Source organism: Mizuhopecten yessoensis, unplaced genomic scaffold (assembly GCF_002113885.1).
Source record: "Mizuhopecten yessoensis strain PY_sf001 unplaced genomic scaffold, ASM211388v2 scaffold7087, whole genome shotgun sequence".
NCBI classification, from domain to species: domain Eukaryota; kingdom Metazoa; phylum Mollusca; class Bivalvia; order Pectinida; family Pectinidae; genus Mizuhopecten; species Mizuhopecten yessoensis.
Window position 1 is genome coordinate 1,119,630 of NW_018406874.1, and position 27,899 is coordinate 1,147,528.

Genomic DNA, 27,899 nt, shown 5'->3' on the forward strand with positions numbered 1-27,899 from the left:
ATGCATACATACCTGTGCGACTTGCTGATTGTGGTACAGTACTTAAGGGTCCCCATACNTATTACAGAAAACAGAAAACATCGGCAGCAAGGCAAACTCATTGTATATAAACTATAGTTTAATATTAAAATATCAAACTATCATCATACATACTGTGCGACTTGCTGATTGTGGTACAGTACTTAAGGGTCCCCATACCATTACCAGACATGTAATTACTGGTATGCATACATGCAACAGTTACAATGTACATGTATATCTGAAGCGAAATTGAGGGGAAGTTACAATATTTACGAAAACCCTACATGTACAGTGTAGTTCTAAAGTGTTTTGCCTGCAGTGGGATGGGTATCCTTAAGTCCTGTTGACATTACCTGGGTCTAGGTTGTCATTACCTGGGTCTAGGAGGCTAATAATGATAGGTGTACCAGTCACAAGGCGGTGTTGGTGATAAAACCCCTGGCTATGTTCTATCTCGGTTGGAGAGTGAACAGCCACAGGTCATTTAAGGTTCCACTAACGTCATAAAAACTTCTACGAAACAAATATCTGGTGTTGCTAATGGGTCTTAAAAATGTCTTTTTATTCCTATATTCAATTTTAAATTGGCAAAAAAGTGTTTCTTTGTGTGGGCCATGTTTGTTGGTTCTGAGTGCGCGTTGATTGTTTGTTACACTACGTAGAACTAAAATGCTATTCAGTGGGAACGTTGAGACGTCGGTAACTAAGACAGGTTTCCTCTGATAGCGCTACAACTCATCCCCTAGGATATAATCACAAGTACGCTTTAAATAGTGAACATCTATTGGATATAGTTTTGTGGTTTTGTACATTTAAAAAAAATAAAAATATTACGGTGTACTACCTCTAGTTTTTGGTACTATTTGTGTTTACATCGTTGGTCTTCCATACAATTGTGTGATTTATAGACATCACATAGTAAAGCTGAGATGTTTATAGACAACACAGAGTTTTATACGACATGGTTCTGGTATACCATGCATTGTAGTTCATATACTGTAAATGTACAAATTTAAGTGAATTGAAGTTACTGTATATTGTGTTCTATTAAATATTTGTTAGGCATGTCAATTCTTCAATGCACAAAATAAATTATTTTTTGAGTGTGCCCATTCATCAATGTGCAAATTAATTTGTTTAAAATTGATAATGCGCTAAAATTTGAGTGCCCTTAAATAAGTACACCTACAGTATGTGTGGTCTACAGAGGTGCATAGTTAGTTTCCTAGACATCACAGTCGTACGTTGAGATGAACCAACCACTTATCTTACAGTTATCTTACTGTTCATTTTCTATATAACTGCCACAATATTTTCTCCTTATGCAAGTTTCACATCAGAATCAATATCTTTTCTATATGTGGATTTCCCCAGGACTATCTTTCTGTGTGTCGCTTTGATGTGAGAATTATGATTTATGTTCGGCTTCCCTGGTGGCTACAGTTGTGGGCATTGATCTAGACTGTACAGCATTGTTAGGGATAACATTTCCAGTGATAAGAAGGGCTGATGGGATAATTACTGGCTGGGGACTGCCACCACAATAATCACTTTGATTCAGAGCTCATGCTTTTAGGACTTCAAGTTTCTATTTCAAGAAATGTCTAGAGGACAGTGAAATATATTTCCCAAGTCTGTTTCTGATGTTGTTTGGTACTTAACCAATATATTTGTCAACCTTTAAGATATGGAGTTGGGTTTGCTGAATGTCACAACAGACATTAGACAAAGGATCTATAATTTCAAGTAGCTACTGAAATATTTAAATAATAATAATAAATATTGTTAGAGTTAAAACTAAAACTAGGAAATGACCGCTACTTCAAATAGGGGGGGGGGGCTGTAAAGAAGCAATCTAAAGGGCTGCTTGTAGAATGAGATTATGGTAAGGTATGAGAGTCAGGTTTTTGGTGATGGTGTGGGTTCCCATGGATTAGGAGTTTATGGTATGTGTATTGATGGCTAAGGAGCTGGAGGTAATGATGGGTCACTATGTCACTGAACTTATTAAACCAGGTTAATGACATTAACACATTGTAAAGTGGAAGTCATTCATGTAAGCTCCAGAGACTCAAAACTATTTAAATGTTTAAATTTCAAATAAATGTAGGGTTGTTTGTTTTATTCATAACAAACTGATGAAACATAAAATCTGTTCAAACCACCTTACAAATCTAGTGGATGTCACCTTTTTTAAGTGCAGATTATAATCCTCTCAAATCTACGGATTTCTGTCTGAATGATAATCCTATAAACATGACAACCAGTTCTCAGAAACTCATGTGGACCCATTTCCAGTGAATATGGGTTTCTATAGTCTTTTGGGGAATCCCTTCACCATTGCCAAATAGTTTATTTGATAAATAAATATATGAAAGTCGGTTGACAAGTTTTGTTATCTTTTAATATAAAATGTATTATATTGGACAGCATAATTGGTCTGCTACGTCAAGCTGTACTATTGGGAACCTCCATTAAATATGTTAGAAAACTTAGCTTTGAAACATTCCCAGAAAGAACCTCAAGTTTTTATTAGTTAAACTTCTGAAGTATAACATTGACTGATGTGATAGTAAATGTGATGTGATGTGAACTTGAGAATGGCCTATAATTGTGTATTGTTTCCAAAGTAACACTCTGCTCTGATATGACATCATATAGCCATTGTTTTTCTGAACTTGATTAAAATGAAAAGACAGATTTTATTTATAAATTTAACAAATCACCATTAGCAATCCAGGTCTCTTTTTAATATAATGTTGAATTACCATTTTTTAATGCAATTAACTAATTAAGGTCTAATGATTACTGTACTACAGCTGTATGTAGGGAAAGGTCGTCTCCTGTGGCAGATAGTGTTTCGTGTTTTATAAAGGAGACAGTGGCTCACATCCTGTTTCCAGGTACACATCATCCCCTTCTCTGTCAACTTATAATATCAAGTGTGTCCGTCATTACAGCTATATACTCTTCCTGTGAGAGTGTCGCCACTACAGCTATATACTCTTCCTGTGAGGGTGTCGCCACTACAGCTATATACTCTTCCTGTGAGGGTGTCGCCACTACAGCTATATACTCTTCCTGTGAGAGTGTCGCCACTACAGCTATATACTCTTCCTGTGAGAGTGTCGCCACTACAGCTATATACTCTTCCTGTGAGAGTGTCGCCACTACAGCTATATACTCTTCCTGTGAGGGTGTCGCCACTACAGCTATATACTCTTCCTGTGAGAGTGTCGCCACTACAGCTATATACTCTTCCTGTGAGAGTGTCGCCACTACAGCTATATACTCTTCCTGTGAGAGTGTCGCCACTACAGCTATATACTCTTCCTGTGAGAGTGTCGCCACTACAGCTATATACTCTTCCTGTGAGAGTGTCGCCACTACAGCTATATACTCTTCCTGTGAGAGTGTCGCCACTACAGCTATATACTCTTCCTGTGAGAGTGTCGCCACTACAGCTATATACTCTTCCTGTGAGAGTGTCGCCACTACAGCTATATACTCTTCCTGTGAGAGTGTCGCCACTACAGCTATATACTCTTCCTGTGAGAGTGTCGCCACTACAGCTATATACTCTTCCTGTGAGAGTGTCGCCACTACAGCTATATACTCTTCCTGTGAGAGTGTCGCCACTACAGCTATATACTCTTCCTGTGAGAGTGTCGCCACTACAGCTATATACTCTTCCTGTGAGAGTGTCGCCACTACAGCTATATACTCTTCCTGTGAGGGTGTCGCCACTACAGCTATATACTCTTCCTGTGAGAGTGTCGCCACTACAGCTATATACTCTTCCTGTGAGAGTGTCGCCACTACAGCTATATACTCTTCCTGTGAGAGTGTCGCCACTACAGCTATATACTCTTCCTGTGAGAGTGTCGCCACTACAGCTATATACTCTTCCTGTGAGAGTGTCGCCACTACAGCTATATACTCTTCCTGTGAGAGTGTCGCCACTACAGCTATATACTCTTCCTGTGAGAGTGTCGCCACTACAGCTATATACTCTTCCTGTGAGAGTGTCGCCACTACAGCTATATACTCTTCCTGTGAGAGTGTCGCCACTACAGCTATATACTCTTCCTGTGAGAGTGTCGCCACTACAGCTATATACTCTTCCTGTGAGAGTGTCGCCACTACAGCTATATACTCTTCCTGTGAGAGTGTCGCCACTACAGCTATATACTCTTCCTGTGAGAGTGTCGCCACTACAGCTATATACTCTTCCTGTGAGAGTGTCGCCACTACAGCTATATACTCTTCCTGTGAGAGTGTCGCCACTACAGCTATATACTCTTCCTGTGAGAGTGTCGCCACTACAGCTATATACTCTTCCTGTGAGAGTGTCGCCACTACAGCTATATACTCTTCCTGTGAGAGTGTCGCCACTACAGCTATATACTCTTCCTGTGAGAGTGTCGCCACTACAGCTATATACTCTTCCTGTGAGAGTGTCGCCACTACAGCTATATACTCTACCTGTGAGAGTGTCGCCACTACAGCTATATACTCTACCTGTGAGAGTGTCGCCACTACAGCTATATACTCTTCCTGTGAGAGTGTCGGCCACTTTATAGCTGTTCTCAGCCCTAAGCTTTTAAGTGTGGTGTAAATGATCTTAAGGGTTTTATTAACCAAGCCATTCTCATCCTCATTCTACCTGAGTTTTTTCATGGTGGCAATTGATAACAATAAAAAAATGTCTCTAGACGAAAATTGAAAAGGCCCTAAACCTGCTTTTTTCAGGTTCTTTTATTTGGTATTAATTAGGAACGTCCAAATGTGTTTTGACATGCACTGTGTATTAAGTAACTTCATATGTCATGTGACCTTGACCCTGTATTTAGTTGTGACCTTGACCCTGTATTAAGTAACTTCCTGTTTCATGTGACCTTGACCTTATATTAAGTAACTTTCTGTTAATGTGACCTTGACCCTGTATTTAGTGACTTCTCATGTTATGTGACCTTGACCCTGTATTTAGTGACTTTCAGTTCTATGTGATCTTGACCCTGTATTAAGTAACTTTCTGTTAATGTGACCTTGACCCTGTATTTAGTGACTTCTCATGTTATGTGACCTTGACCCTGTATTTAGTGACTTTCAGTTCTATGTGATCTTGACCCTGTATTAAGTAACTTTCTGTTAATGTGACCTTGACCCTGTATTTAGTGACTTCTCATGTTATGTGACCTTGACCCTGTATTTAGTGACTTTCAGTTCTATGTGATCTTGACCCTGTATTAAGTAACTTTCTGTTAATGTGACCTTGACCCTGTATTTAGTGACTTCTCATGTTATGTGACCTTGACCCTGTATTTAGTGACTTTCAGTTCTATGTGACCTTGACCCTGTATTAAGTAACTTTCTGTTAATGTGACCTTGACCCTGTATTAAGTAACTTCCAGTTTCATGTGACTTTGACCCTGTATTAAGTGAATTTCTGTTTTTTGGGATCTTGACTTGGTATTCAGCGTCTTCTTGTTTTGAAAATTTTTGACCTTAACTTTTCTACCACATGATTTATTGATTACACTGCATTCAATTATCTTTTATAAACTCTATACATTTGTATATATGTATGTTTATTTTGCTTGTCCAAAATAAAGGTTTTGTGTGTAGTTTAATCATTTACAGTGTTTGTATTTCAGTTCCTATGTGTGATTATGAATTGTTTTTTATCTTCAATTGTTAAAGAAGAGATTTCATTGTTGTATATATGTCAAAAGTGGTCAACTGTCAGAGTAATCAGTCCCAGAGTGGTCAGTCCTCGGAGTATTATATCCAGAGTGGTCAGTATTTCTAGTGGTCAGTCCTCGGAGTATTATATCCAGAGTGGTCAGTATTTCTAGTGGTCAGTCCTCTGAGTATTATATCCAGAGTAGTCAGTCTTCATTAATCTTGTTGTGGTATTTACCATATGATATCCAGATTGGTCAGCCACCAGAGTGGTCTGTCCTCAGAATGGTCAATCCAGAGTGGTCAAGTGGTCAGTCCTCATGAATGTTTTTGTGGTATTTACTGTATAATATCCAGAGTGGTCAAGTGGTCAGTTGTTGAAGTTGTAAGTTTTCAGAGTGATTAATCTCCAGAGTGATCATTTCTTAGATAACATGGCCCTTTATGATTTTCTGTGTTAGTGGACTTTTCAGACCTCAGAAATGACATCAGTAACAATCCTCAGACATTTTACAGAATTGTTTCTGTTGTAGTAAGGTGGTGATGAAGAATAAGACATCCATGTAAACATTTGCGTAAATAACCGTCTGCTATTTTGTATGCGTGATGGTCGGTAATCAATGTTTTCAAGGTTAAGTGGATCTGTTATAGGTACAGGAAATCTTTGTCAAAACCTTGAGATAAAAGTTTTACTAGACCATCATGTCCTGTGTTGTTGCCTAACATCTAGGTTTAATACATGCCAACAAGATAGCAATGAGGCCAGTAATGTAACAGGTTCTACGAGGAGACCTTCAGCATCAAAGTGTGCTGCTCCAACAAGATAAAGGATGAGGACCTTAGTCTCACGAGGTCCTCATTGTCGCCAGATAAAGGACCCTCTGTCGCCAAGTGTGCTTTGTCAAAGATAACCTTTCCGCTTTTCTCCACACAGGATCCATATGCCAGTACTGACATCAACGGCCATGACTCCGACCCCATGCCAAGATACGACTTCAGCAACGAGAACAGGTATGCTTGAATTCTAGTAGACCTATAAAGATACAAAAGTGTTGTTTTGGGTTAAGGACCTGTACCAGTGTATCACAAAAAATACACCTTTACCATAGAAACTTCCTTTGTGAAGGAAAAATATTTTTCATCATGATATTTAACTGTGCTGAAAAATAATGCAGGGTTACTTTCAAATAATCCTGTCAGTGTTTAGTTTAGTACATTTTTGAGTCGAAAAGGAAAAGTTCTCTCGTCTTTTTTGCCACTCAAGTGTTGATGTTAGAATTTTGCTGGTTCTTTATTTTATCACAATCATACCAAGCTCGCATTGCATTGGTACAAACTAAAACTAGAGGCAAATTTTCTAGAGCAAGCTCATTAATCTTTAGAGTTATAATTAGATCTTATCAGTTATGTTGGTACTCTGTGTGCATCCACGATAAAGTAGGCTTTATTGATTAGCTGATAGATTTTGTGTATGAATTATTTACCGAGAGAGCATGCCAATTTACGGTGTTCATTTACTGACTTGGTTGAATGTTGTACTCTGGGAGTTGTTAGCAGAAGACTGACCTCCCTCTGTTATATATTATACATATATGTACATTTGTAGAGGTCAAACATGTTCCATAGTAAAACATGTGTTTTGTATGATACAGTATTAGGATCCTATGTTATACTCAGTAGAAATATTAGAGGTATTTTATAATTACCTGGAAGTTCACCATCAGCAAGTATATGTAAATACTGGTAAATTTTTAGCCATTACAAAAGTATATTAAAAAGGATATATTTTATTGCGTGCTTGACCTTTTAACTTGGGTGTCCAGTAAAAAGTCATTTCCAAATTACTTCCTAATTACAAGGCTAGGACTGGAGAACATTAGATAAGTGGGAAACTACTCTAACATACTTCACAATGTCAGTTGTTGTGTTAATAATTGTCCCTACTTTAGGCAACCAGACATCAATTAATGGATATTTATATACTCATTATCTTGTCAATTATATAATGTGCCTCTCTTTAGTTCTGTAAAGAAAACATAAGAACTGAGATCCTTGTAACTGAATTTCTTGCTCGCCTTTTTGCAGGCATGGAACTCGATGTGCAGGAGAGGTAGCTGCCAAGGCCAATAACTCTAACTGTATTGTTGGTGTAGCATTCAACTCGGGCATAGGAGGTAACCAATCGCTCCATTGGTGATTGATGGAAGTCCTAAAATTAATATCTGTTTTGGTTGCCGGTCTCTTAAGAGAATTAAACAATGAAAATGTGTTGACAGGCTACAATGTATGAGTTTCATTTTAAACACAAAATTTTATATGTCATAGCAATGTAGTAAATTTACATAGTAAAGCATAGTGTTAAAATGTAGCCTCATTGTTTTGAAGTCATACATCTATCCATGTGTCACATCCACGCAATATTCTGTTTAATGCACATACAAGTTAGGGCCCAGAACATCAATGTTTGTTACAGGCTCACAGACAATAGCCAACAGGAGTGTGAATGTGATGTTTCAGGCTACTGACTGGGCAAAAACGACGAGATTTGATGATCAGATATATTAAGGTGTTCAGTCCTAAAGCGTTGTCCTCGGCAGTTGTCTTTGTACTTTTTATCACTCAAAAAAGTTTTTGGCAACTAAGGAAATATGAAATCAATCTACAACTTTTGCTTCCTACGTACAGCTGCCCTAATCATAGCGTTATCAAGCATAAAGGGAAACAACAAATTCACTTGATAACAATAATTAACAGCTCTTTTTCATAGTTACCAGGGTAACCTCACGTTTATTTATTATCAACATCTTTTGCTGTGTAAACATGTTCGTTTGGTTTGATTATTTAGTGGAGCTTTCATAAATGAGTTGATTTTTTGCGAAATTTGATCAGGTATTAATTACCTTGTCTACCTGTGATCAGCCCATGCTCTGACAGTGATAAACAGATTGTACCATAAGTGTTAGCTCGGGAAACAGTCCCTTTAAGGATTGGGTAGAGAGCTCTGTACACATGTTTACACCTCTCAGAGGATTGTGAACCCTCTGCTGTCCTGAAGAAACGTTTAGAGATAAACTATTCTGATAGTTACCTTGTAACACATGTACTCATTTACATACAATTTGCATATTAAAGATGTTGTTTTCTATAACTGTCATATATGTGTTACCAATTAGTGAAGTGGCACAGAAGCTGTACTTGTCCGTCCGTATCTACAGGTCGGTATACAGGTTATCTAACAATGAGATCATTGTGCTGAGTTAGGGATGGGATCATGGCTTCAGACTACATAGTGTATCAGGTACACAAAGGTGTGTCATTTGTTTGTAATAATAACAAAAACATCTTTCAGGTAGGTTGGAAATAATACATCCTAGGACTGATCCATCAAGTACATACGGGCTTCAGTCCTGCTTGTGTCCCTGTTTTCCTCGACTCGCATTTCTAAGAAAATAATGAAAGAAAAGAACATGGCTCAAAACCTTCTTTAATTGTTCACAGATTACTGATATGGGAATTCTGCATACCAGACCCATCCACATATGTCAGTACCTGGTAAAGGCAGTAAAACAATATGCTGAAGAAGAACACGAAGTTGTTCAACAGGAATCAACATTTCAAACACTTCATAACACACCAACATCTACGTAGAGAAATGCAATATACGATCATGGTGATAAACATGCGCTTGTTAAGTTAGACATTATTAACCAAAACACATAACCTTCTCATTACATAGTACTTCAATGATAAAATATACCATTGTAATACATTTACATAACCAAACCATAGAGACATATCAATATTCCTAACTGGTTTACCTGAGGTTACTGATAACCCTGGATAACTAGTTATACATTGATGACTGGTTTACCTGAGGTTACTGATAACCCTGGATAACTGGTTATACATTGATGACTGGTTTACCTGAGGTTACTGATAACTGGTTATACATTGATATTGATGACTGGTCCATTTTTAGGTGTGCGTATGTTGGATGGTAATGTGTACGACAAAGTTGAGGCCGACTCACTCAGCCACAACCACACTCACGTTGACATCTACTCGGCCAGCTGGGGGCCGGACGACGATGGCCGTGTGGTGGATGGACCAGGACCTCTGGCCAAGAAGTCCTTTGTACAGGGCATCAAGACCGTAAGTGGGCAATTGTAGTGGGAGCAGTCCTACAGTTTACTGCTGAATTGAAATTTTTGGCTTAGAAATTTATTTTGCAGAATAAAAGGTTTCTTTAATTTATGATATTACTATCAACTATTTAAGATATCAGCTATACTACATTGTTGTTGTGCTCATTAAGTTTTATTAGAGAGAATGCTGTATCATTTCACTATCTCCATATTACACTGTAGGGTCGAGGCAACAAAGGGAACATCTTCATGTGGGCATCGGGTAACGGTGGGCGAGCAGAAGATAGCTGTAGTTGTGACGGTTACACTAACAGTATATACACCCTGTCCATCAGTAGTACCTCTCAAAATGGCGGTAAACCCTGGTACCTAGAGGAGTGCTCCTCCACCCTCGCTACTACCTACAGCAGTGGCGCCCCCGACGAACATCAGATCGTAAGTTATTTACCTCACTGGGCACTATTAATACCTGACTGTGTTTCACATTACCTAACTCATAAATCACATGGTCGAACTATGTCCTGGTAAGTCACATGACATTGCTGTGTACTGGTAAGTCACATGACCTTGCTGTGTACTGGTAAGTCACATGACCTTACTGTGTACTGGTAAGTTACATGACCTTACTGTATACTGATAAGTCACATGACCTTGCTGTGTACTGGTAAGTCATATGACCTTGCTGTGTACTGATAAATCACATGACCTTACTGTGTACTGGTAAATCACATGACCTTAATGTGTACTGGTAAGTCACATAACATGACATAACTGTGTGAAGGTAAATCTTATGAAATTACTGTGCATTCATAAGTGATATGACCTTTCTGCATGATTGTAAGTCCATGTGTTCATTTATATACTTTGCGGGTATTAGTAAGGCAGATGATCTCCCTGTGTTATCCTAAGTCATTGTACAATTGTGCATTCTTTCTTCATGAAAATCTTGAATTTCATACAGTGCCAGTTCAGTTCTATACAATTTTTTCACTGGATTTGAATTTAAAAGTTAAAAAATCATCTTGGTTAGTTGGGATTCAAGAGCTTAATGACGTTTTTACAGATAACAACAGATCTCCGCAAGCGATGTACAGAGACACACACAGGGACGTCAGCATCTGCACCACTGGCTGCTGGACTTGTGGCTCTGGCCCTGGAGGCCAAGTAAGTAGAACATAGGTGTAAGTTATAGAATAGCTCACTAAAACATTACAGTGACTAACTACATCAGCCATTTTTATTTAGGTGGAATACTGTATTCAATAACCCGTCAAAATTTGCAACAAATTTGCTGAACACTTCAATCTGTTGACTTGAAAATGTTGTCCTCATTTAAGGAAAAAAATACCCGGTATTTGGACCGTATCGGGATACCTTTTTCTGCCACGCCATTTTATGGGGGCGTATAGAGTTACCCACATTCATCCAATCACATCCATCCTTATTCACTGTCATTGCTGTAGCAACTTAATTCCTTAATCAATTTTATCAAATATGTAGTGAGATCAAGTACGAAAATACCTCAAACAAACTTGTTTCAGGATTCCAAAGTCAAGGCCAAGTTAATTATTGGTTGTGAATGATAATAAATCGGCCTATCCTACTCTAAGATCCCCCACATTTTTTTTCTACACGCTCTTTTACATACAAACATGAGATTTAGAAGAGATGAAGATAATTTTCTGATTTTGATTTGAGATATTTTTCAATTATAGTCCAAGTCTGACATGGAGAGATGTACAGTACATCACACTGTTGTCAGCCAACCCAGAACCAATGGCAGATGGACAATGGCGTGAGAATGGCATGGGCAGGAAAGGTGAGTGTAAGACTGCTTTCCTGGTGTAAAGGCGTCTTAAGGCTGAATAGGAAAAACAAATCAATCATGCTCAGGTATTTTTTTAAGGAAATTTCTGAATTTCTTTCAAATTTCACCCAGAAATTATTGACGTTATGAAGATACTTTCTTAATTAAGGTGTCATTTGGACTTTGATCTCTGTTTTATAGATACAGAGACACACATCAACAACTCTATTTTGTATACACCATATTGAAGTGACTTGAAGTACCAGCTGCAGCCTATTTTCACAGTACACCTTTCTGTTTGTAGTGAGTCTGAGGTATGGTTATGGTCTGATGAATGCCACAGGGATGGTCTACCTTGCCGAGCGATGGACCACGGTACCAGCACAACATATCTGTACCATCAATGGGTCCAAACAGAATGTGTATGTATAACTTCATGTATTATCCCCTGAAATTTAAAAGACATAAATATTAGCTTTGTGTTGCCGAAATCAATGTGTATTGCATACTAATATGTTGTCATCTTACTTAAACATTAAATGAAGTAAACTGTTTGATTTTTCTTTCTGTTCATTTGATTGATTTATGACATTTCTGTTTTGAGCTAAATATTGATAAATTTATTGAATTGTACAACAATCTTGCGTCTTTTTTTATATACAAGTTTTCTTTATCTCCAGACCATTATACAAATACACAATGTTTGAAAACCAAGTGACTACGGATGGCTGTGCTGCTAAAGCAAATGAGGTCCGCTACCTGGAGCACGTCCATGTCAAAATCACCCTCAATTACAAACGTCGAGGCGACCTCTCTATCAACTTAGTCTCTCCAAGTGGGACAAACTCCACCATTTTACCCAAGAGGAACCGTGACATGAGTGACGGTGGTTTCAAAGGCTGGGAGTTTCTGTCTGTACATTTCTGGGAGGAGAACCCAGCAGGGAGCTGGAAATTGGTGATAGTGGATCAAATAAATCCATACGCTGGCAATGATCAGCAAGGTGGGTGTTCTCTTATCAGGTCTACTGCTTAGATTAACTCATCTACCCCTGAAGACACATTTGAAATCTTCCAATTCAAAGGTTTGAATAGTCCATTATGAAATTTCAGGGGTGAATGAATACAGACACCACTTTAATGTGGACATATTGGCTATTTTTATACAAAACTTTTTAAGTAAGGTAGGGTTCACACATTTCCACATTCATTGAAAGTGGCTGGGTTACCTAATCTGCTGTAAAAGTGGCTGGGTTACCTAATACCTGCGGTTATCAAATCTACTGTATGTTACTTTGACTACAAAGAAGTTGTTTTACATGGATTAATTTTCTTGAAAGCTTATTCCAATAAAACCTTACAGGTATAATGAAATATTGCTGAAGCAAGGTACACATCAACATGTACATTCAGTCATACAAATGTTACTGGTCTTATTTGACCACAAAGTAGTTAGTTATTCAGAATGTTTAGGAGTTCTCTTTGTAGCAGCTAGTATACCTGAAACAAAATAATATTATTTATAAATCTCAGCTCTACACATCTACTTGTGTTTGATGTTTTAGGAACACTTGTGAATTGGTCGCTAGTGTTGTATGGAACAAAGGACAAGCCAGTCAATCTCAAGGAAGCACCCTCATCAGTCACGCCCACATACGTAAGTGTTATTTGATGTAACTGTAATTATACCATAATTGGTTGAGAATAAGGAATTGTGTACAACTGTACCGTTGTTTACTATCAGAGAATCACATGTAAGATCTGTGTTTGTAGTTAAAGGATTTTTGTATCATTTTAACTAATTTTTAATTGTTTTACAGACTTGTCACTCAGAATGTGTGGATACATGTAAGGGACCCAATCCTGAGGACTGTACTAGCTGTAAACACTACCGGATCACAGATGGGTTAGTTTTCTGACGCCTCTTTCATTAAAAAATTACTAGGGATAATGTGATATTTGTTGTACATATTTAAGGTTATTTTTCACAACTAACTTTCGACTTGATTCAAGCATAAATTAATAATAAATTAATTTATATGATTATGCTCTGTTGATTGTAGCCCCTGTGTAGAAAGATGTCCGACTGCCTACAGAGTGGACCGGGACCTTTGTGTGCCGTGCAGTACTAACTGTCAGTATTGTGTGACTGTTCCTGGGTCTCGGGAACACTGTCGGCAGTGTAAGGGAGGTTTGTTTTCTATAGAGAACGAAGGAACTTGTGTCAGCTCCTGTCCGGTCGGCTACTTCAGAGGTAAGTAACAATGGTCGCATACATTGTCAACTTCAACATGTTAAATGTTTGCTCATAACAAACTGTATGAGATTGTAATAAAAATATAATGATCTAAAAAACTAAAGAATTGTTTTGTCTAATACCAGTTACAAAAACTATAGTTTAATGTGCTGAAGCTTATGGATATAAAGTTGTATTAAAGTTAAAAATGGTAAAAATCTTTACTTGACCTGAAACAAATGTTTAAATCAATTTTTTTTCTATGGACAAACAAATTTATTGATGAAATATTATAATATAGAGAATTAGAGTTATTTCCCTTACACTTTGTTGCTGACAGTTGGAACCTCCTCAGTGTGTCGTAAATGCTCCCAGCAGTGCGAGTCATGTGAAGGTACCTCCTCCCACTGTCTGAAGTGTGTCGCTGCCATGGTGCTTAAAAACAACAAATGTGTGCTGCCACCTACACTCTGTCCTGAAGGTAGGTTATCTCCCTCGCTTCCTCATTAGAAGAAGGTCATGTATATTAAAAACAAAATTGTTAGGGACACATTTCCACGCAAGTTTTAAGAAGTCTTGAATGTGTTCCTTACATATTGAGAATGATTTTAATGAATAAATTTGAATTTCAAATATTACGGATAATTAGTATTAGTGAGGTAAGCCTGTCATTGAAATCTAGATATCAAGACACCTCAGAAGAAATGTGTTACGAAAGCAAGGATATTAATTCAAGTTATACGCTGATGGGATTCCCATCAATACATGATCAAACTCCAAACATGGATTATTTCAGAAATTTACAATATTTCTATCTGTTCAGAGCTATTAATCAATTCAGTTTTAAATCAATGAAATTTGAAAAATGTTACAGAAAAATATTGCTTTAAAACATTATTTTTAACAGATTTATATCTAATTTTTTCAAGATCCAAACTATTAATGACAGGTGTCTAATATATAGTTGCAGTTCTGTTTCGTTTACATGTACAACTAACTTTAGTTATAACGACCGTATTAGGACACCATATCGTGCATAACTCTTACATCAGAAATCAGAAAATCCAGAAATACCAGGTAGTGTAAGCATGACCATCTATTTAATATCTACATAATTCTCTCATCAAATAGCATGACAAATGGGAGACAATTCTAACTAGTACAAAACCTCTTAACTCCTCGGTAAATGTTCTCTGGTCAGTACTTTTTCCTGAATCTGAAGATTTCTTCCTCATGGTCTTAGCTGTGTAAACTATGAAAAAAAAGTAAAGCTATACTGACTAACATGTTTTTTTTCCTTGCAAGTAAATTTTGCTCGTTGTTGGAGTATGAGGATATTGGGTTAATGAAATGTATTTATGAGGGTCATCTACAAATGTGTATAGATTATTACAAAAAATTGCAAATATAATGAAAACATTGAATATCATTTCAATTTTTTCTGTGAGCATACATTTACTCATGATATTGAAATTAAAAATATTTCAATCGTCGGTAATCAATTCAGAATTCAGTTCACATAGACAGAATCACATTGACCTCCCTCTCCCCGTCTCTATCTTCTATCTGATCCAAGTGACAGAGTAATTTAAAAGTTGTTGTCAAGGTAAACAATTGGTTGCTAAGATGTGGTGTGTTTCAGGTTTGTACAAGAACAGGATGGGACACTGTCAGTCATGTGACCCAGGTTGTCGTATCTGTGACAGTCCAGGGCAATGTGTCTACTGCAAAAACAACTTCAGGTATGTTTACTTATCACAAAGTAAATGTTAACTTATCAAAAAGTAGATTAAGTTACAATAAAATATGTTACCTACCACAAAATATGTAAACTACCACAAAATATGAAACTACTTCAAAATATTTGTAACTTACTACAAAATGAGTGACTTAAGTAGGTTTACTGACCACAAAGAATGAAACCCACTGTCAAGTATGTTAACCTACTGCTAAAAATACTTTTTAAATGTATTACGCTAAAACGGAGGCAAAACAAATAAAGAGCTGAGTAATATCAAAGTTTACTTTCTACACAAACAATGTACATATTAAACATGTCACAACATTTATAGACCTACTGGTCCGTTTGTCAAGTCTAATATGTACATTGTTTGTGTAGAAAGTAAAATTTTGATATTAGTTATTTTCCCAAACTGATTAATCTTATTGAAGATGTAAGAGCTGAGTGAGTACAGGGTAATGGATTTTAACTTGACCCAGAGAATCCTTGTATAAACGGTATTTAACAGCTTTAACAGCAGAGTACAACCCAGTGTAGCTAAGTGTGGAAATGGAATAAAAGGTAATAATGATCAACATTAGGTTTTGGCCTATTAGGAATGGGGTAAATATTCAATGACCTGTCTTACTAAATTTTTGCCTCTCCTTAGCTTATATTGATTTTGCTCTCATAATACATGTACAAGTATCATTCTCAACATGATATGAAAAAGAGTAGATAAGCTCTGGTGTTGTAAAATAATTTGATAAATAATAAAGCCGTTTACATTATATTGCTTTGCACATCCCTTGTAGCTATATCCAGAATGGTAGGTGTGTCACCTCCTGTGAGAAAGGATACCTGCCACATGTGCTGCAGATTGCGAGCCACCGGGAGTGTCGCAAATGTAACCAAGGTAACGTACAAGAATCACACTTTTATCCAAACATCATCTAGTTAAACATATTTATCGAGGTCTAGGTAGATAAGTTACATGATATACTATTAAATCTTTCTATTGAGGAAAAACATATCCATGATATCCTATTAAATCTTTCTATTGAGGAAAAACATATCCTATCTTACCACTAAATGAGGTAAAATCTATACTAGGTTTATTTTTATGCGACCCTGTATTAATTATGCAGAACATCATTTCCATCCGTTCACTTTCTCTTTAAAATCTACCTAATGGGGTTAGACTTGGGTGTGGACTTTGAGAATGGGCTTAAATTGTGAGTGTGGTTTCAATACTGATCATGGGTTACCCCTGGGACGATTTCCAGGTCTTGGTTGGTATGTAGGTTCCAGGTCATGGTTGGTATGTAGGGTCCAGGTCCTGGTTGGTATGTAGGTTCCAGGTCCTGGTTGGTATGTAGGGTCCAGTCCTGGATGGTATGTAGGGTCCAGGTCCTGGTTGGTATGTAGGGTCCAGGTCCTGGTTGGTATGTAGGTTCCAGGTCCTGGTTGGTATGTAGGTTCCAGGTCCTGGTTGGTATTGCCGAAACAGTGTCCGCTCGATATCTCGAGTAATTATTAACGGATTAACCTCAAACTTCACAACAAGGTTAATTACCATGAAAGCTCGGACAAGTTCGATATCCGCCATTATCCGAACATAATTTGTGGAGTTATGCCCCTTTATGTACTTGCCGAAACAGTGTCCGCTCGATATCTCAAGTAATTATTAACGGATTAACTTCAAACTTCACAAAAAGGTTAATCATACAAACAACTGCTCATTCAATGTGTGACGGGCGTATTATATACCGCTCGCGGTAACCTTGTTTTTTTTTATTATTTTCACGATAAAATCAGCTGTGCAGTGCCCTAAAATGAAATGCGCGCGGTCCCTGAGAACCAAGTAATCAAATTTTGTTTGGCCTAACTAGATGAACTGTTTGTTTCCTGCTTTATGGATGGAATTTGTGTAACTTGTCATTGTTGATATGTATTGTAGGTGTGTGTAACAGCTGTGCCAACGGCTTCAGGATGTCCAACAGTGTTTGTTTCCAGGAGAGCGCCTGTAGTACCAACAACTTCTATGACTGGGTTGCTATGGTAAGAAAATTTGTAGGTTGCTATGGTAGGAAAAATTGATAGTTGCTATGGTATGAAAAAATTGTTAGTTGCTATGGTATACAAAATTTGTAAGTTGCTATGGAAGACAAAATTTGTTGGTTGCTATGGTATACAAAATGTGTAAGTTGCTTTGGTAGGGAACATTTTTCAGTTGCTATGGTAGGCAAAATTTGTTAGTTGCTATGGTAGGCAAAATTTGTTAGTTGCTATGGTAGGCAAAATTTGTTAGTTGCTATGGTAGGCAAAATTTGATGACTGAATACCACTTCTTGTCATGAAGAGGAGAAGGACTACTTTACTTGTGAATGACTCTGATCTGAAGTCGAGTCTCTGTTGTATATTGATAAAACCATAACACTGTATGTGATGGAAACTAGCTAATGGAAACATCAGTCAAATTTACTTACCATATAGTCAGAAAAACAAAGTTTCAAAGAAACATTAAAAGAAATTAAAAATTGATATAAAACAGTGTGACAATAAAAGAAAACTTAGATTAAAGAGATAAGCGTAATGTATATGATTTAGTTTACGTTAAGCCATCATCTTGTAGGGAAAAGTCTCCTCAATCATTGTCAGGCTACTTCAACACTAGCAGATTGTTCCAGGTGTTAAACCTGTTGTCAGTTTTAGAATCCTGTACATTTTATTGTGTATACAGCTATATGTTATATTGTATAACTCATTTTATGACTGCCACACTGACATAATGATAGCTTCACTGTCAGTATACAGAATAAGATCAGTATCTGTAAGCGACTTTGTTTGTTTGTCCAGTCCTGTAGAGCCTGCCATCAGAACTGTAACACCTGTCATGGACCGGAGGCGACGGACTGTAACTCGTGTCGCAGTCCGCTGATGTTCCACCCCTACTTACAAGCCTGTCTGTCCTGTTGTGTCGGCTCCAGCCAGGATACGACCAGCTGTTGTAAATGTGACATCAGTAAAGGTAGGACATTTACTGGTACCCTTTTATTTACAGGTACTGTTTTTTTACCGGTACCGTTTTATTTACCGGTACTGTTTTAATTACCCGTACCATTTTATTACAAGGGCTATCTCATACAAATGATATAGATCCTGTCTTGACCGGGGCTTGATTTGTTTATCCATCATGAAACCTATTTAATCATGACTGACAATCAGAACATTTTGCTTTTCAATTATGAAATTTCCATTTCTTTCCTTTTGCTATTTTCATCTTGAAGTATATTAAATCTTAGTCTTTAATGCTGGGAACACTTTTCCGAGTCTTTATTGCTGGTAACATACTGTCTTCATTACCACAGTTCCAGGTTTTGTAAGATGGAGTTTGAGGTAGAAGATAAAAATGAAGTTAATGCTGTTCGGGAGTTCCATAGAAACACCTAGACAACAACCTCATTACAACATACACATATTGTGTAAGCACCAAATTTGGCGCATGATTGTACTATTTTATCAATGATATACTGTCTCTGTTTTCTTTCACAATTTGTTTTTTTTTATCCTTTATGCATTTTCTTGTACACTTGATTTGCAGAGACCGTGTTTAACTTTAAAAAGATTTCTTAGCAATTTTATTTGCACACCTTTACTTTCTTATTTCAGGCAAATGCATTGTCGGTGCCTCTAAAAACCAGAAAGGTGAGAAAGGATTTGGGGATGCTACAGTCATACTGACTGTGGTTGTCGTGGTGATCGCTCTAGTCATCATTCTTTTGGCTGCTGTAATATTCTTTATGCTCAGAAACAATCAGACAACTTTAAATAAAATACAGACTGAAAAGCTATCATCAGTGAAATACGAAAGGCTAGCTCAAAATGACATTTAACAGTTGATATCTTATTAGAATTATAGTTTTTTATATCAACTTCACATGGATGCTAGATTCAAAATGGTGTTTTTAAAAAATGTCTTTCCTTTGCATCTTATTATTTTATTATTTCAATTTAAATATAAAAATTATTATAAGGTAACGTTTCATGTTTATATGTGAAACAGAAAAAGAAAAAAAACATAATTTGCTAATTATTTTTTTTGTAAATTGATATTTTCTGTACTTGTCTTAGCACAATTTATGGTCTAATAGACCCTAATGGTTAGAGAATGTTTTAGATATGTGAAATTATCTTAAGATACCAAAGGTATTTGTTTGCATGATTTAAAAGAAAATAATTGTGATATGTACAAAAGGAATTATTATCAGAACTATTTGGAAGAATTAGGGTTTATTGATATGTTACACAGCCTCAGCTGATGATTTGTCGTCACGTTTACATGACCGTGGTGTGCTTGTCCGAGGTTTAGGGTCGTATTATACAACTGTGTACTGATAACATAGTATTACCAGTTATCTCCCCTGTCCATGTGCTTTTCAAAATTCCAATGTTAGTAGTATAAAATGAATCAGCTGGGAATCTTCAAATAATTGAACTTGTTCTTTTTCCCACAGACATTTAGATTATTAAGACAGTAATATATATTTTTTTTAAAGTTTGGCATTTTTCATAAAATTGACATTATTCTGTTACATGATATTAAATTTAAATTATAAAGAAGTGTTGTCAGATTTTTATTGTTCTATGCACTGTAGAATAGCTGAGTTAAAATCAAAATTTACTTGGCTAATCAACTGCATGTTCAGAGAGGTCCCGGTCTGTATCAGATACACAGTTGTATGTGGAAAGTTTGGAATAACCCGTTTATCACAGGGGCAAGGCAGGATCTATGTCTGGGAAGGATGTGGGATTACCCGACGGTACTCCTACAACCACGCCAATAATTATCCATGTGTCTTGTTTCTGTGCTGCTAACAATCCATGTATAACCAACAAAATTGAGGGAATAGTAGGATTTTGATGGTATCATAGATATATTGTAGATACTGTGAAACCTGCCTCGGCCGCTACCTTATTATCAGACACGGATCTGTTTTCATTTTTAATATGCTTATTCCTTTGACTAATGAACCAGTGTTTTACTTGCAAAGGTATCTTTAAGGCAGATGTCACTGTGTTTACAATAGTATATTAATAATATAAATTGTGTGACCATATTGAGCCACGAACTTACGTGCCAATATTAAGATTATTAAACAGTATTTTTTTTTTGTGCACACACATGCTTGTCCATGTGTGTATTTCCAGGTCAGAAAGATGAATGAAAAGTTGTTGTGATTTTATGACATAGCCTTATGAATGAATGCCTATTAAAACATTACCTGTAAACATTACCTGTAAATACGGACATTACGAGAGGATGAACTTCGACACAAATTGTGTGATACATGCCCTGCCTTACGTAGACCACTTGCCCTTTGCCTGACTTCATCATGAACTACCTGTACATATTTGCTCACACATCCTCATAATTACATTTCACATCAAATATTATATTCCTATTTGACCAAGTGCATATTCCTGCACTCAAAAGATTCACAAGTTCGGAGCAAGATCATCGCCTATTGAAGAAGAGACTTTCCATTAAATATAAGTTTGTATACATATTTCTTCATAATTTTATTCAAGTTTATTGTATGAACAATTACGTTATCTAGTCTGTGTGAGAATATTGATCTTCTAGTTGTGATCAGAGGTATGGGTACTGTTATTGTTTGTATGTTGTGATCAGAGGTATGGGTTGACGTACCGACATATTGCTATAATAATATTGTTGATCTTATTTTGTCCGTAACATTAGCTTATTGACCGTTGTTGAGTGTTCATGTGTAACACTTAATTATTTTCATGTTTATTTTTAATCATCATGCTTTAGAATTGTTTAGGTTTTCACAGCTAGCATAACACCAATGTGTGGAGTCCTTGTTATAGGGGGCCTGCATGTTTACTGTTTTATCATGTTTGATTTTTTATGAAGATTTCAGAAAATCAAGCTGCGGGCACAGACTAACTGAAGACCATGCACAGATGTTTTTTGAGTATAATAAAACAGGATTTTTTGTTTATTAAGGCACAGAACAAAGTGAATTCAACGTGAGGTTAGGGATATCTTTAAAAATCTCAGATACAGCAGATAAGTATCGGTTGAAAAAAATAATTTAATGGTATGTTATCGGAGAATAAGCTGAGGAATGTTATTTTATTTAACAATGATCATGAGATTTTGATTCCCCTACGTTACTCCGTCGTCTGCTATTTTTGATCGTCTGTACATAAGTCGGTTTTATCGTCCTGTGATGTTTGACATTGTTGTATTATTTACGCTGGACACAGGACCTTATGTACGTATATGTGAACTCTGTAGGCCTCTCATTGCCTGTGGACACTTGTTGACCAGGATATGTGACCACCATCATTTCCATGGTCCATAACATTTGGATGTGCCATACTTATACACATAAAACACTTTATTTTTTGTGCAAATATATGTAGAATATTATCATTTTCGTAATTTTCAGGTGAAATTTTGATCTTGTACTCATGTAAAATTGTAGTACCCAGAGGGACAAGGTACAATGGAGGGACAGTAAGATCTTTGTACAAAGTACATGTTTAAGTAACTCTACGACAGTACTACCGATATATTGTATGTTGTCATTCCTAAAACAATTACACATTGGTAACTTTCATTGAACATTTTTGTTATATTGTTCTCCTGATAATTAGATGGTTTTGATGAGTGCAAGATTAAATAATGAATGCTTAGTACTTCTATTATGAATTAATTTATCAGCTCATCAACACCCTCCTAGCTACCTACCCCCACATTATTTGAGAGATCTACAGAGTGATAGTCGGTACAGATAGAAGTATTTATGATTATAACAGCTTTTGGTAGCTGTACTACCTAACAGCTTGATGGTGCCCAGACCTGTGGTGGTGGTGGATACTGTAATCATTTCATCTCCTTGTCCTTAGTATTATCTGCATGTGGATGTGCTGTTGATTTATTTCTGTAGCATATAAGTGTTTCCTCGGTTATGTAGTTAGTGTTGGACCTGGAGTTGTCATCGCAGATTCTGATGGATTCCTCCTCAAAATTTACTTCTGCAGTAGCCTTAGGAAGTTTTGCCTATTTTTCAATGTTCAATATAACATTGAATAGGATAGCATGTTGAAGGAGGTTCTGTCAATGTGAATTGTCTCATTGTTCTAACAGAGTGTATCCAAATGGAAATATTTAAAACTGTTTGACATCTTTGTAGTATGATGTTTTAATTTTATAGATTAACTTGTGTAATGATAAACTTTATTTTATCAGAGCTTCGGGCCATGACCTAATAAAGAGTTTCTGATTAGACCAGCATTATCTGACATTTTCCTTAAGAACAGTAAGCATTGATAATTTTTATTTGCAGTCTTGATCTTGAACGTTGTTCTCCTTGTCAATTACAGAGCGGAAAAAATGGCTGGTAAAATGGCTCAACTCCAATAGTTGGTGAGCGAAGTACAGAATCTGAGTTTGTATATTTTGTGGGATCTTTCACCGTATATCCATGCAGTGCATCAATATGTTATTCATAGTGGTACATAAGTAGTAACATGTCCCAGGTTTGTGAAACCTGAGGTTGGCATTGACCTCTGACCCTTTCATTTGAATAAAATAAGGTACAAAGGTCTGCTAGTGGCATGACCTTTGACCCTGAGGTACAATAGCTTGACCTTGAGGCATGCCTATATATCGGGGTAATGAAAGGGTTATAGGTTATTTGGTGCATGATTACGGTTGCTGGTGCAACCACACTGGGCAATTAAATACTAGGGTTAATCAATGATTACATTGTGTGGGTTATTTAAACAAACATTGGAATTCCATTATTTTTCAAAAAAAAAAAAGAAAAAAATCCTTCATTCTTGTTATTTCTATTATTAGATAGAACATATTTAAAAAAAAAAAAAGACAAATTGTAGGAGAGGTGCACGAAGAACAAATGCTTTATATGTTTGCATGACATCAAAGAAGTCGGATACGGAAACAAATATTACTTTGGAAAGTGCCTTGTTAAGGATCGGCCAATTTTTCAATAATCTGTTATAAATCAAATAAAAAATAAATGCTTTCAGTTATAAAAGACAATTCTTAATGGATTACTGTGTTCTAGTTCCGTGTGCATGGGTTTGTTGATGGTTGAGCCGAGATACTATTGTAGTTGAATACTAACATATAAACAAAGGTCAGTGTGGAACCAAACTGACCAAGTAACATTAACTCGTGTTTAATTGTATGCCAAGCTTTCCAGAAAACTAGGATGGACAGCCACTTTGATCTCTGTCATGTCAAAGTTTGTGGTCTGTGTCATGCACATGCTTTAATCTGTGGCCATAATGTTTCTCTGTTAATTATCTGTGTGTTGTTTTCTATAGCTTGACTATCCAAAGATATCAAATGATACACATGTAGGAGCAGTTCTCTTTAGATAAGTTACGGTACATAGGAGTGACAAAATGAAGACGAAGGAACACTTTTGAATCTCTATGATAATCACAACACTGACTATACATTTATCTACCAGTAATTTTGTGCAGTAAGTTGTTGCTGCCTGAGATATCCTATGTTACAGGATGTATGATCATTGTTATGAGAAATCCTATGTTGTTTTATGTGACCTCATCATCCTTTAAAGATGTTTCACAGTTTGAATGTGTCATTTAAACTTCTGTTTTTACGTATAATTTGAGTTCTGATTTATCTATCATACTGATTGGATCCCGTATTGTGTGATTTCATACCTATTCACTGTGATATAGATAATAGCATGATACACTGATATAGCACACAGTACAGTGTACAGTAATCACAGTACAGTGTACAGTAATCATAGTACAGTGTACAGTAATGATTGGGATCCTTCACCTGTAGCTGGATAGGTCCCAATTATTTCTGATAATTTGAATTGACTGAGCTCCATGAATAATACCCAGTCACACAAACTTTATGTTAATTCATAAAACTCTGATCTCAATATAAATTTCACAATTTTAATTTTTGAATATATTGTTTTCAATTCACCAAATGTTTATGTCTTTAAGTCTGACTTTTTTTTGGGGGGAAGGGATGTATGACCTCTAGTCCTATTTTAAAATTGTTTGGGTCTGGTGTGACATGGGAATGAGGAACTGTGTGTATTACACTGTTGTTATAGCATTATACATGTGTAGCGACTAGAACAAATGCATGCTGCCTGTTCTATGACTGTCTATGAATGATTAAACTACTTAAATTTCAATATTTGACAAGTGTGTATAGGGGAGCATCTGAAATTCAATATGTAGAACTTTCTTTTTCAAAAATGGGGTACATGTATATTGAAATAAAGAAAGTGATGTTTAGGTATGAAATAATTTTAAAGTATTGATTTTATCACAGAGACAGTCCTTATCAAATCATGGGCTTTTTTTTAACTATTCTTCGTTACTGATCTAATTTTGTTTCTTGTTAATAGAAATGTGTTTGCAAAGCAAACATTAATAAATCAGTAAAAGGCCATATCTAACTTGGTGTTTACATACGCAAATGATACAGGAAGCCAAAGAAATTGGAGCAAACATTTTACCAAGTTAGGTCTTTGTAAATATTGTCAGGAAAATTTCTATTCAAAATGATTTGCTTTTGTTTGAATGCTACATGTACCATACTGTGTTATATTGTGAAAGTTGTGTGTCAGTGTAATTAAAATGATTATTTATGGTTCGAATCTCATCCTGTTCATTTAAAAGTTTCATACTTGTGACCTTGACCTCCTTCAGTTTATATTATATATAGACTTGAATCATTACCATTAATATCATAGTATTATAATTTAAGCAGAGTTAAACCCTGTGGGTGTTCTTCAGCAGTACTTTCGATGAGAGTAGTTAAGTCAGCCTCGTCTAGAATAACTTTTGTCATTTTTACACCATCAAACAAAAGGAGTGTGAAAAATAATCGAGAAATGGTGTTCTCGACACAAGGACAGTAACATTACTGTCAAAAACTCTTGCCCAAGAGCCGAATATGCATATATTTGTACCATTGTAAGGAAAATGTAAAATGATGAATTTCTGTTTTCCACATATACCTGTTGATATGTTGATATAGATTAGCATCTAGGAGGCCACCTGGGTCGTTACAAAATATCAATATCATCTTGTCTACAAACAAAATGTTTGTTGTATACCTGGAAATATTCCAGGTGTGTTTCCAAACCTCATTTACATGTTCTGTTCTGTAATGTCGTTACATATTGAGGACGTATCCCCCTAAGGTGGGCACAACCTATAAAACATTCTACTTTCATCATTGGGTACAACATATATACATTGTAGTTAAATGTCTGCTTAAATTTGACTCACCTGAATGTGTAATTTACCTGTAATTAAGGTTTGAGGCCTCTACAACCCGTCACATGCCCGTTACCAGTGAAATGTATCATATCAATATTTTCATTTGTATTTATCTTTTAACTTTTAATGTAAGACCAATTGCTGTGGCCTGTATTTGTTTTTTATGATCAGAATCAGCCAGAAGCATGATTATTTGTGATAGGTTGAAGGAATTCTTGATTGAATTGTTTTCCTATAACTGGTTATTTCCAAAGCTTGTACATGTTTGAGATCTTATTTCCAAATTCTTATTGATTGTATTCAGTCAAAAATAGAGCTTTAGCATTTTTTGGTGTGCTGCAAATTTTGCAGACTAATTCTTTGTTTATTTATGTACTAGGTTCAGATTTAAATATGATGTATGTGAAACTTAATGCAAAGATTTAAGATAAGGCTATGAAAAAGCTAGAAATTAGAAAAATAAATCATTTATTTGTGCACTGAAGAATGGTTCAATATTCAGCCAGACTGAATCTCACCCATGTCTGCCAAACAATTATCAATTTAAAGAAATCGGCCTATCCTTGAGTAATTATATTGGGTGTGCCGAGAACAGCCACCATTATCACTGCTAAACTTCGGTAGTGTGATAGTTGACATGATAAAAGAAGTATATATGTTGTAACAACATTTCACTACTCTCCAGACTCTGTCCAGGAATACCGTAGAAACTGTAACGATGAACATCCTGTTTAGAGAGTGTGTGGTCTATCAACACAGGGTAGGGGATCACTAGAGGATAATGAGGTGGATCAGAGGTTAATTTAGGGGAAGTAACCCAAGTTGACAAAAAAACAATTCCAGTTATTAAAGTCATGGACCTATGCTGTATATCACTAAACATTTGACTTTATCATACAAAAACTTTGGTACATCAATGGCATCAAATCTAAGTTCAACGATCCCTGATAAAGCCATGGTTCAGTGATCACAGATAGAGTCGTGGTTCAGTGATCACAGATAAAGCCATGGTTCAGTGATCACAGATAGAGTCGTGGTTCACTAATCACAGATAGAGTCGTGGTTCAGTGATCACAGATAGAATTTTGGTTCAGTGATCACATAAAAAGTTTTGGTTCTATGATCACAGAAAAGGCTTGGTTCACTAATCACAGATAAAGGTTTGGTTCAGTGATTACTGATAAAGTTTTGGTTCAGTGATTACAGATTAAGTTTTGGTTCAGTGATCACTGATAAAGACTTGGTTCATTGATTACAGATTAAGGTTTGGTTCAGTGATCACAGATACAAGTCTTTATCAGTGATCACATAAAAAGTTTTGGTTCTATGATCACAGAAAAGACTTGGTTCAGTGATCACTGATAAAGACTTGGTTTAGTGATTACAGATAAAGGTTTGGTTCAGTGATCACAGATACAAGTCTTTATCAGTGATCACATAAAAAGTTTTGGTTCTATGATCACAGAAAAGGCTTGGTTCAGTGATCACTGATAAAGACTTGGTTTAGTGATTACAGATAGTCGTGGTAACTGCTGTTTCTTTTTTTTCTGATCATACTTTTGATTATATAACACACTTGAATTTGTATAAGATGCAATTTTCAATAAAATCTTTGTGAAGTGAAGTTACATAATACACTGATGATGGGACCATTCAAGAAGTGCAATTGTAGGACTACACATTTGATATGTCATGCTGTGTCAGTCTCTTAGCAACTCTACTTAAGATAATGGGGGTTAACCATCAGCTGGAATTGCTGTGAGAAATGGAATCAGCATATTTTTATGATCCATTTAGTCTCAATAGAAGGTTCACAATCTCGTGTATTTTCTGATGGTTTCCATGTCAATTTAGGTGAAATTGATTTGTGGATGTCAAATTAACGCCATTTTAGTCTGTGATGCTACAAAGGTGGTCTTTGTTTTTAAATATATAATTT

The 27,899-nt window shown here is 36.2% G+C and overlaps 1 protein-coding gene across 2 annotated transcripts in view; it reads left to right on the forward strand.

The window, feature by feature from the left end:
* LOC110453082 (furin-like protease kpc-1) overlaps nt 1-27,036 on the forward strand; it is a 72,154-nt gene extending 45,118 nt beyond the window's left edge. The window contains exons 5-22 of one of the 2 annotated variants that reach the window (XM_021501913.1): nt 6,641-6,717; nt 7,792-7,880; nt 9,686-9,858; nt 10,074-10,286; nt 10,915-11,015; nt 11,567-11,670; nt 11,963-12,080; nt 12,339-12,661; nt 13,223-13,314; nt 13,478-13,563; nt 13,721-13,911; nt 14,234-14,374; nt 15,536-15,635; nt 16,429-16,529; nt 17,574-17,674; nt 18,473-18,644; nt 19,286-19,321; nt 23,033-27,036. In XM_021501913.1, coding sequence (XP_021357588.1) covers nt 6,641-6,717; nt 7,792-7,880; nt 9,686-9,858; nt 10,074-10,286; nt 10,915-11,015; nt 11,567-11,670; nt 11,963-12,080; nt 12,339-12,661; nt 13,223-13,314; nt 13,478-13,563; nt 13,721-13,911; nt 14,234-14,374; nt 15,536-15,635; nt 16,429-16,529; nt 17,574-17,674; nt 18,473-18,644; nt 19,286-19,321; nt 23,033-23,079 — 2,265 coding nt within the window. In that variant the 3' untranslated portion in view covers nt 23,080-27,036. Of the gene's footprint in view, nt 1-6,640; nt 6,718-7,791; nt 7,881-9,685; nt 9,859-10,073; nt 10,287-10,914; nt 11,016-11,566; nt 11,671-11,962; nt 12,081-12,338; nt 12,662-13,222; nt 13,315-13,477; nt 13,564-13,720; nt 13,912-14,233; nt 14,375-15,535; nt 15,636-16,428; nt 16,530-17,573; nt 17,675-18,472; nt 18,645-19,285 lie in introns of both variants that reach the window. The other variant, XM_021501912.1, reaches the window with a different exon arrangement.
* Nucleotides 27,037-27,899: the final 863 nt, after the last annotated feature.